The 12,238-nt window shown below is 29.1% G+C and overlaps 1 protein-coding gene across 1 annotated transcript; it reads right to left on the bottom strand.

Annotated features, from left to right (window-relative positions):
• Positions 1 to 481: 481 nt before the first annotated feature.
• On the bottom strand, positions 482 to 6,244 carry LOC111033153 (pro-resilin-like). Its single transcript, XM_022313757.1, has 3 exons — positions 6,074 to 6,244; positions 2,898 to 3,080; positions 482 to 1,458 (listed from the first exon to the last, which is right to left on the bottom strand). The coding sequence occupies exons 1-3, from the start codon at positions 6,086 to 6,088 to the stop codon at positions 952 to 954; spliced, it is 705 nt and encodes a 234-aa protein (XP_022169449.1). The 5' UTR covers positions 6,089 to 6,244; the 3' UTR covers positions 482 to 951.
• Positions 6,245 to 12,238: the final 5,994 nt, after the last annotated feature.

The following is a 12,238-nucleotide window of genomic DNA, read 5'->3' as shown; positions in this document are numbered from 1 at the left end:
TATAATTGCCAATTGGCAATTACGTGGTGAGCAGTCGGTTTTTATATATTTTATTTCATAATGTTGTTTATATATAAATATAACAATCAGAAAAATTGATTCTCATCGTGGTGACTACATTTTTGTGAGTTAATTCCGATATCGTTTTTAATTTTTTATACACAGTTATTATCAGGAGAAGGAGCATAATATAATAAATATTTTTTCGTAGTAGATATTACAATTTTACTTCTTGTTTTTATAAATACAATTTCAAAACAATACAACGATAACATATTATGTTAAGCAGCTGTTGAGCTTTTAACAGTTGATTTAGTGTATACACAGTTTTATCAGGTTTAAACGAGGAACTTGATATCTTAAAAATGTCTGAAATCATTTTAAATATTGTAACCATATCTATTATACCAATTACTTATTACCAGTATAATAATACTACAATGGACTGTTCGAAAGAACATCATAATAAAATACGATTTGCTATTGTTTGTGCCATATAAAAATTTATTCACAATCGGATCATACTGAGGTACAAGATACATATTATATTGCATAACTATGTAGTTTAGAGAACCCGAAGTAGTTGTAAAACTGTATTATGACTTTGAGCTTGACGAATGGTGGATAAATTGTTGATAACTAATCTGATAAATTTTAATTTATAAATAATAATTATTATGATATCAGTATAACACGCATTTTATAAAAAAAACAATATGTTTATTAGTTATAAAATAATAAAATAATTTAAATTTAGTAACTATTTGTAGTCAAAATATGGTGTACATTTATGAATATTTTGTTGTATGTAATATTTATTCATTACAAACCACTTAATAGCTTATTTTGACTGTTTTTGAAAAATAAAAAATACATAATTAAGTACAAAGGCGAAAAATCGCTTAAAATATTAAAAATTAATCAATTAAACAAACGTTACAGAGGTATTAATTAATATCCTCCGTTTTTGGGTTGAGGTGCGGCGTAAGATCCCTTAACACCGCTCGGGTAACTCGGGGCGGACGATGGGAAACCCGGTGCCGATGAAGGGTAACTCGGGGCAGACGATGGGTAACCGCCTGGAGCCGAAGAAGGGAAACCACCTGGTGCGGATGAAGGATAACCAGGAGCAGCTGCAGAAGGATATCCAGGGGCAGCAGAAGGATATCCAGGGGCAGCAGAAGGATAACTAGGAGCAGCAGAAGGGAAACCCGGTGCGGATGGATAACCTCCTTGGCTGCCTGGTTGACCTGGTTGTGGTTTTGCTTCTCCTTCGTAGTTGACCTTGGCGTTGTAACCATTTTCGTCTGCGACGTATGTCACTACTTGGTTACGGCCGTCCGGAAGAAGTACGCTGTAAGCTCCGGTCACTCGTTTACCGTCACTGTTGGCTTCGTGCTTGAAGTCTGTATTGGTGGGTGCATCTTTTACTTGGTAAGCAAAGTTGAACGGTTCGGGCTACATTAACGCAAACAAAATCATTGTTCAGTCAATATAATTAATAAATATATTAACTTATAACTATCTAACAACACTCCAGTCTATACTGACTATACAACTATGGTATACCTAATACCTATATACCGTGTAGCCATATATGTGGGTATTATTAGTTAAAACTGTATGGCTGCAATGCTGTATATAAAATCAGAATTAAAACTTAAGTTGATTCATTCGTCACTGTTACTTGAGCAAATGAAACAATAATGGTAACTGTGCATTCGACAAAAATCTTTTATAATTCTCATTAACTCCATTTCTGCAAATTATGATGGGGTAATTTATGAATTTAATAGACAATTGTTTAACTAATAATAATAGAAGCAACTATTAAAAAAGGCAGTTACGAAAATAAGTCATTAAAATGTTTAGGTGAATACTGAACATGTACCGGGTATTACTTTTACAGGTGCTTACCTACAGCAACGGTCACTATAATAGGTACAAGTTTTACAACACAGTTGCTAAAAAAATACACATTAGACACGATAGGTTAATGTGTTAATGCGTATTTTAAAATATGGGTTAACACTTTTAAAGTTTATTATACTTATAGTTTTCTATTATTTTCACAGGCCATAGGTAGGTACTAAAAAATAAAATGATTTGGTAATTTTCGAGTTGTGACACATCACAGTATTCAGTGGTTATCACACCCTTTATTGTAGTCATACCATTTTAAGACAAATATAATTTGTATGGAGTATCTTTAATAGTTATAAAAATATTAGAATTAATACTAATTTTTCTATTGTTTAATAAATTAATTTTAATACTGTGCAGTTTCGTTAAAGGTTAATAGTAATAAGTTTTAATATCCTAATTTATAACGTCATATTTGCAACTTACAAAATAATATGATTTTTACAGTCGTACATTAGTCTACATTGTACAGCATTAAAAGACGTAGTAGTAACTACGTACTACTAACTGTACGGACTTATAATAAGTACTTTTTATAAAATAAAATTAGTGTACAGTATATAATTGCTGTATTTTGAACTTTTGAAACTAATTTCGATAAATTATGACTTTTAAAAAAAGGGGGGAAACAAAATCTTTATAGGGGTACTTAGTTGTTCAATGACTTATGGTAATCAACAGTTTTAAGAAAATTCTATTTAAAACCTATATAATTAAACCAAGGTGTAATTAATTCGATTGAGAATATTCCTATCTATATAGTATTAAAATACCTTACCTGTCGGCTGACACCATTGTTTATAGTTAACTACCATATTATAATAATAACAATATTGACGTGGGCACATATTAATATTTTGTTATGAAATTTATTTGCATTATGCAAAAGATGATTAGTTATGCCAATAGTAACGACTTATTGTGAAAATATGGTATGTATTAGAATACAATATGCATGTAAACATAGAACTTACTTCTGAATTTCCATCTGATCCACCAGCTCCTCCGACGGGATTTTGGCCTTTGTGTCCATAGTCTCCTGATGGTACACTAGTACCAGTACCACCGTATCCGGGATTGCTATTTCCAGCAGGACTGCCATATTGAGCACAGACGAGTGATGTTAAAAATACATTCAATAATAGAACGACAACGGCCTAAAAATATTAAACTTGGTGATGAAAGCGTTGAATTTAGTTTTGTAACTATACCAATATATACATAATATCTATATGCCATATCACTCGACACTCATACGCATACGATTTACTAGGTAGTGTATCTACTGTCTTACTGATAGTACGTTGTAAACTATCTAAATTAAAGTTTATTAAAGTTATTGTTTTAAAATAATTATAACAATTAGGTAAGTAAGTAAATATTAATAGATTTATACACGAGCTATATGATTTATTTTGTGAGCAAAGATAATCAAATCTTAAAATTGTATTGAATTACCTATAATATAATATTATTATTTACTACTTATTATATTTTGTTGATATTTTATTCACATCTTTTCATGTTGATTTTAGGTTCATAACTTCAATGGTACAAAATAAAAGATACATTTTGAATAGCAAAAAAATATTTGATTGAATTTTAAATTTTATGTCAATTCTAAAAAAATATCACACTGGTTAAGAACTTTTTATAATTACATCTATTTCGAATATCAACAAAGAGAACCTATTTAACTTACGACGTTTTTGTTTTATTTACAATATTCTTCAGGAAGTATGAAATATTGGGAAAAAACTGAATAAGTACCTATAAAGAATGAATTATAAAAATGAAATCATGTGTGGGTACCTATTGTGTGTTTACTGTTTTATTGTTGGTACCTATGTGAATTATAGAAAAATTATAATATTGTATTATAATGAGTAAGGACAAATGAATGACGAATCAGAGGTCACAATTCGTTTTCATAAAATAGTGAAGATGTACTGACTCATATATGGTAACGAATAATAAAAGAAGCATACTTCATTCTATATTATATAAAATGTTATATAGTAATATAGTATGTGTAACTACGGTCATGGTGTAGTGTAGGTAGATAGGTACCAAATAAACGAAAACTTCCAAAAAAATCATTGAACAATGTTCAACACTCTCTCATTCTACACCATAAAAAGTACCAATTACTATTGTAAGTATTGAAAATATTGTACCAAATAGTACCATTAGTATCTACTACAAATTAAAAATATTTTAATAAAAACTCAATAAAATATATTAATTAAAATGATATTTTATTTCATTTTGAAACAATATTATGAATAGCAGGATACCTATAACCTGATGCTATTTATGCCTACGCCATTTTTTATGTCAGAACTTTAAAAGGTTTGAATTATCAGTGTTGTATTAGATATTTATATATTAAAGTATTAAAGTTATTGCACCCTAAAGTTATACTATATGTATGCACTGAATATTGCATGTTTTGAATATAAAATTAAAATGTTTTTTCATTACAAAAATCGTATATGTTTTCATGAAATATAAAAGTTTAAATGTTGTTTTTAGTAAAATTGTGATTTTATCACTCCAACGAAATTGATAATAATTGAACAGAAAAAAATTTAAGTATTATAATAAGAGTGTCTTTAAGTTTACTTAACTTAATAATTAAATATACCTATGTTATAATAATGTATATTTATCATCATATGGTATTATAAAATATTTGTGAGCATTTTAATATCTTAAAACATAAAAATATTTGTTTTAAATATTGAGCGTTATTTTGTTTGATTATTTGTTAAATTTTGAAAAAATAAAAATACTCAAACTTTAAGCCTAACTGACGTCATTTCACCAAGATTATGGATGCGTTATCATTAATGAATAATGCTTAATATCAAAATTCAAAATAGTATAATAATTGATTGAAATAAATCAAAACTTAAATTGAACTATTACAGTGATACCTTTAACACTATGTGTATGTATTACATAAGTACTCAAGTAAACACACCTGCACAAGCACACAATACACATACAAAATAATACATAAACAAATACGCGGTATGCACTGGCGATGAATTATTTGTTCAATACAAAAAAATATTTGTATAGTATTTCATTCATAAGATAGTTGGAAAAATATTATACATTAAAATTATCAAATTCTTATTGTTAGGTACTTATGTGTTCTGTATTTTATTTAGTATCTAACTTTATTCAATATTTGTGTTAAGTTGGTTGCAGTAAAACTACCAAGCTATTATTATAGTAGATAGGTACTTATGAATTACAATTTAAAAATTTTCATAGGCAATGAACGTTATACAAATTATTATACGTTACTATTATGGAAAAATTTAATCGTATAATACTTTTATGCAAATTAATTTAGTAGACACTTGTAATGCAATCTGTGCAAAATGTATACTATTAATTATTTTTTAATTCAATAAATAAAAAGTTGTGCATAAAATAATTTATATAATATTTATAAGAAATTATTATTCAATACAATTATTTATTATTATGATTGTATACCTACCAAACAGCTATCGATTTGAATTATGTTTGTTCATAAACATTTGAATAACAATAGTACACAGGCACTTTAAGATCATTTGGATTGATTATTATTTTAAAAATAAAAACATTATGTTTATTAATACTTACTTAGTTGAAAATGAAAAAGATCATTGAATACATTACGAACTTGGGGATATTTTACTATTTTAAATATAGCAGGTCTAGGTATCTACTATAACAATATTGTTCTAATGTACAATTTTGTTTCAATAAATTATATTATCTCTTTATTTAATTTAATGCGAAAAATAAAATATAACAACCAATGAATTGTATTAAAAAATTTAAGTGTAAGAGTACAGGTGTTGTAACTTGCAACTATATGTATATCATTCTGAATATTTAACATTAAATTCAGAGAATAAAATATAAGATTAGGTATGCAAACGAGTGTCGATGCATTTAATATAATTTTATGCGAGACTTGTAGTGCTTTAAAACATTTCGATTTGTATTTCAAATGTCGCACTGAGTGTTATTTTATATTTCATTATTATTATCGCATAAAATACTCGAATGAATCATAAATAATATAATATTCTTCGAGTATTGTACTGTGTGAAAAAATAATATTATTATGTTTTTCGCTTACCTTTTGTTGGCTCATGGTAGTGCGGTGGATAATATTAAAGTGTGAAACGTAGGTGCAGAGTATTTTACACGAGGTAGACGATGGATATACGCACACTGGAACAGTTATAAACAGCAACGGAGTTGGTATTTTTCCCGTTCGACGGCACTATCACAAATGATTTACTTTGATTGCTGCGGGACGTCTTATATAGTCGCCGACGGAGTGCAACTGAAATTAGCATACCATGTAAGATCTAGGTTGTACAAAAAAAAAAAAACGACCGAGATGGCACTGGGTTAGTTCATCTATATAATCAGCCCCATTCATCGTCTGATTCCAATGATGTAATATTGCTCCATGCAACTACGATACTAAACTGAGGTCAAGTGTCATTACCGGAGGCAGCTTCGTGATCTTCCTAGTAACGATTGGTTATTTATCGCAACGGAAACACGCCGCGATGTTACGTATGGACTTGGAGTAAAATTACATGTGTACTTCGTGGAGCATGATTCATATAATAATAATAATAATAAATACTCCAGAAAATAAATATGGGCAAACGTCAACGTGCGCCGAAGGTAAAAATATTGCGATTAAATGTGTGCTTATTATGTCCATTATGTTAAGTGTATTGAATCGGAGGCGGCAAAGTGATGCCGACCAAATGAAATTATGAGCACGCCATCGTGGTCTCGCAGCAGGCACTTGTATACGATATAAATACCGCGGTGCGGGGCTATTGAAAATACAAAATATATAAAAAATATTATAAATCGAGATTATCGTGTCGACAAGTGTTACGCGGCAGCCTAGGTCCTTATTATTATTATTATTATTATTTATTACTATCTCGCTGCCGACGTCTACAGAATAGAGTCCTGAAGAGGTACCCATGCGATATTAAGGTAATTGGTATTATTTTGATGTATCGTTTCCACGGGGCGAACAGCAAATCCTCCAATCGATCCGTCGAATAGTCGGCACCGGCCGGTCTATATTGCTATTGTTTTCACGGTAAATCGTTATCCCCTAGGCTCCCGATGTGAACATCGATAATACCTATAATATAATAATTATAATTTCGAATTTCGACTCTAAACACACTGCAGGTGACGCAACCGAAACATGATAACATTATTATTATTCGCCAAAGGTAGGTATGAGTACGGGATGTCTGTTCGAATCAAGCACGATAAATCCTTGTCTGGCTGAATATTTCGCCGAAACAACATGGATGTTCGGTATTAAAAATTAATAGTTTTTCGTGCGATTCGTGACCGTTGATAGCCGACATTGGATGTGACCTGAGATGTTCATTATTGCCAAACTTTGTTTATTCGTAATTAACTTATTACTAGGCACGTGTACGTTTGAATGGAAATGCTAAATAATCAGCATAAGCCCACCGAGTTTTAATTGAATATTTTTTTATTCATGTATGTCAATAACAACATTTTTATTTACATTATTTCATTTTTTAATTTATTATTTGTAATTTTGTATGATATTAAGAGATTTCAGTACAATGATGAATCAGAGATGTCTAGACAAATTACTATAGTTGGTAGTTGTTACAGGTACTCATGACCATAACTATAGAAGAGGCGGCGCACATTTGTTTCATTCTTCAATTGAAATATTTTGTTTTCAAGGCAAGTTCAATATTGTACTAGGATAGCAACATTTAAAATTATTTTAGTACATTTTTCAAGAAGATTTTTTAATTAATACCTTTTTTATAGCGACTATTACTCAGTTAGTGGAATTTAAACTTTTGTTTGGAGGCGATCCATACGTCATAAAACAAATAAGACAACAATAATCATTATTAAAATAAATGTATTTCCTATATATTATTATTAAGATCCTCTTATAGTTCAAGGACCAACGGTTTTAATTTTTTGAAATTAAAGTCTATTTATTTTTAAAATATCATTTTTTTAGATAGGTATGTTATTAGATGTTTGAAAATGGGTTAAGGTTCTAAAAATAATAAATAGGTATTCTTAAGTCTAAACAAACAATATTTGAGTTATTTTTATTACCTATACATGATATAACCAATTACGATGGTTATCCAGTAACCTTATATTATTTCAGAGTGTGATATATTAATTATTATTAAGCCCATACAAATAAAGCACCTCATTGAATCTTCTCTGTTTTATTTTTAAATTACGTTTATTTAGATATAATATAACAACAAATAAATTAATATGTTGTAGGTATATAGATTTTGATAAAATTTATAAAATAATATACTAAAACACGGACATAAATTAATACTTTTATCCTTAATGAATATTATACTTATAGGTATTGAACATATCGCTACCCCAACAGCAACAACACGTATCTGCAAATTTTTGATTTTTTTTTTATGTTATTATAAAAATAAGTAAGTATAAGTTATTCAATGTATACTACTTCTATAATATTTATAAGCAGATAACTTTTAATGCTTTCTTGTACCTAATGGCTTATTGTCATTCTCATACCGACCTAATATTTTTATTATTATAATATGATTTATCTTAATCCAATAACTTTATTGTTTGTTTTCGTTTTATAATTTTAGATTAAATTGTTTTAACTAACTATTTGAATCCCGGCGCGGCGTTCAGTTTTCTAGTTTCATATAGTCAAAAAATATGATAAGTTGGTACCCATGTGAGACAGTTTAAGTATAATATGTGTATTAATATTTATCACTAGGAACTGCTATGAAGATGAATTATTTTAATTTTCAAACTGCAGTATTACGCAGATTATTCGTACGTCGAATAATACATATTACATTATTCTAGAAAATAACAAATTGCTATTAGGAAATTAAAGTGTAAGTATGTGGGCGAGCACAATCATTTAATTACATAAAAAGAAAAAGTTTGTTCCTAATTTTTATATTATACTCACCGCGGTAGATCAAATAGTTACGCACATGTTTACTTTTGTTTTGATTTAAATATGATATTTGTTGCCAGGTTTAAAAGCAAAGGCAATCGATCAACGACTGTTCTGTGGCAGTTTTTATTGCGTAACATTTATATGTTTATGTTCAATTTCTACTCCTACACGATCTCATCACAAATAAGTTACGTTACGAATGTAACTGTACATTAGCGAGATATGGGTTAACGAATGTTAAGAAGTAAAATCGTCATTCCTTGTACGCGTATATAAGTGGTTTTTAATGTTGGCATGGATGTTTTATGGAAAAAAAAATGTTTGTGACATAATAATAATATTAATGTCATCCCTCTACTGCAGTACTGCTGGTATACTGTCGGGAATTACAGCAGTCTACGACAGTATACTTTCATGTATTTTTTTGTTAAATATTACTGCTGAACATTTATCGTAGTTTTGTTTGATTGAAATACTTTCGTGTTCATTTTAAGACGATTTTTTCCGCATTCTCATTTAACATTATTTAATATAGGTAATACTCTAGACTCTAGAGTCGTAGGCCTGTGTCCTATAGTACTCATAGCCCATAGGGTATAGGTATGTAAAACGCAAATGGGCCAACAAAAATTACATAGGTTAGGTTAATACTCAATGCGGCCACCCCATAAAAAAAGGAATAAAAAAAAAAGACATTTTGTATACATTTTGTCTACCAAATATCTCACAATATCTCTCTAATAAAGTTGAGAGAAAAATGATCATAGTATTTATTTTATTTGTTTTCCTCTTTATTTTCACTTAATTTACTAATGATCCCGGTGGTTGCAGGCTTCAAAAAAAAAATTCATTGCTTTAATTAATACTTTCATAAGGGCCTATAGAGTGTTATATTTTATTGCTCAAAAATTAAAATAAATATATACTGAGAAGGTGTAAAACCAGTGACGTAGCGTGAAACTTGATGCGATGCAATATGGTCGGTAGGAGGTGGAAGCCCTCTTAAACACAGAAATTAAACTATTGAATAGTGATTCTAGAAATAGAGTCTGATGCTAGTGGCTAATAAAAAAAAGTTATAATAATAAAATTGTTTTCCTGCTTATAAATGTATTTAAAACATTGTATAGGTACTTAAAAATAATCTTTTCTAGTCTCGTTTGGTTATAAAAATTAATTTCTCAGTAGTTCTTTTATTATTGTCGTGATAAAAGTTCTGTGGCCCCCAACTTGAACTTACCTTGGGCTTATAGATACCCTACTGCGTGTCTGCACAAAACACCATGACAGTATTTATATTTTATTATTTTAATGTACATATACCCCAGACGTGTCATCTTATATTTGTTCTGTATTATCATAAAGTCATATCATAAAGTGCCTATAAATGTTTTTGTGTATTTAACAACATGTATAAATGTATAATGAATAATAATAATATCCTATTTGGCCTAGTTTATACACGGAAGCCAAACTACTCTCGTTTCATCTCACGTGCAGTGTAATGCTATATCAGATAATCGGTTAAGTAAAACACCAACATTTTATATCAATTTTCGCTAAATTGTTTTATACATAAGTGTCTTGTCTAATATTGTTTGCATCAAAATCCTCTACAATCCTCCAGTTTGATATTACTCTGTTGCTGATACACGCCGTATACTATTGTGGGTTCCAGAGATAGGAATACCAAACTGTCACTATGTTTTAATAGTTACTGCCACGTAAGACGTAACGATGATACTATAATATAATATTGCTATTAAAAGTGATGAAAATCGATTCGGCTTACAGTCGTTATATCAGCCACCAGGATAAACTTTCGTTTACCCGTACGTATAATATAATATTATATGCTGGCCGTTTAGCCGAAGTGGCGCCCAACACTATTACTGGGTACTTATTAGGTAGGTCAGGTATCTTTGAAATTACATTACCAGTATATAATAATAATAGTAAGGCAGTAATGACCAAAAAGTTTTAATAATAAAGGTACATAAGGTTCTTATGATGGATTATTATCCCTGATGCGAATAGCATGTGAATATGATGCCTATATCGATCATAATATTCATAAATATTCAGGTAATCAATACATTTATAATCTTAAGTCATCGACGTCGATTAAAAAGTTTTTTTTTTAACAATTAATTATTACGAATGTTTCATTAGATAATAGTTATGAATTGGTGATGTAGCTTAGAAGCCATTTTATATAGGTGAAGTGAAACTAATTCGTTTGATTATTATTTATATCATTATACGTGACCACAGACCAAGCTAAAGCAGATTTAAATATTTTTATGTAATTGGGATTTTATACCTTTTAATTTTTTTTACACACCAACACAGTTATTTAATTCTTATAACATTTAAAAATTTCAAGGCAGGACATTAACGAGTAAATAAGGTAAAAGTTACGTTGAATTTAACTTCTTGATTTAACTAGGTAGTTATTTTTGGGTTTCCGTTAACTTACTAACTTAACTTAATTGTTTTTTAATTAACTTAAACTCAATGAATAGTATTAACTGTTAATATTTTATTATTTATTATGTAGAAGTATATACGAATGTATAAGAATAATATGTATTATGTATGCTTAAATGCTTTAATTGATAGAGCTGTAGAGGGTATAGGTAGTCTATTCTTAATTATAATCTGTGGTGGCTGGGTGTTAGTTTTAGATGTCGAACAATTCATTTATCGGTGAAATGGTATTTGTTGGTTATAGGAAAAAAATAAGACCATTGTGTCATTCTATGGAAAGACTTATAATTGAATTAAATCGATAAAATGGTTACTATTTTGAAATTGTCAAGAGCGCAAGTGACTAAACCTGAGTAAACAGTATATTATATTTTTACACTTGCTATATTAAATTAACTCAATTAAAAAAATTAACGATTTATTTTTCAAGTTTTGAAACTGTATTTTATTATTTTTTATTATTTAGTTACTCTGTATTAAGTTTTCATTTGAAAACATGTTTAATTTATAATGTGACATATTATTGTGTTACATTTGTATGCCCCTCCTTCCAAATCTTAAACGCTATTTGAGCTTATACGTGTATCGTACATAGCCATAGAATCGAGGTACGGTCATAAATCCATACATCATAATATTACATTGGAAATTGGAAAGGATACCTTATTATTTATCGTTAAGCCTTTGGGTACACAGGTATGAGCGTTCTCTAGTCTCTAGGCGGAACTCATCCATCAGTGCTGCTAGTGACGCATATATAATATGCTCTTTTGTTTGTCCTTG

Source organism: Myzus persicae, unplaced genomic scaffold, assembly GCF_001856785.1.
Source record: "Myzus persicae strain clone G006 unplaced genomic scaffold, MPER_G0061.0, whole genome shotgun sequence".
Taxonomy (NCBI): domain Eukaryota; kingdom Metazoa; phylum Arthropoda; class Insecta; order Hemiptera; family Aphididae; genus Myzus; species Myzus persicae.
The sequence above is the reverse complement of the archived record's forward strand: the minus strand, read 5'-3'. Positions and strand labels throughout refer to the sequence as shown.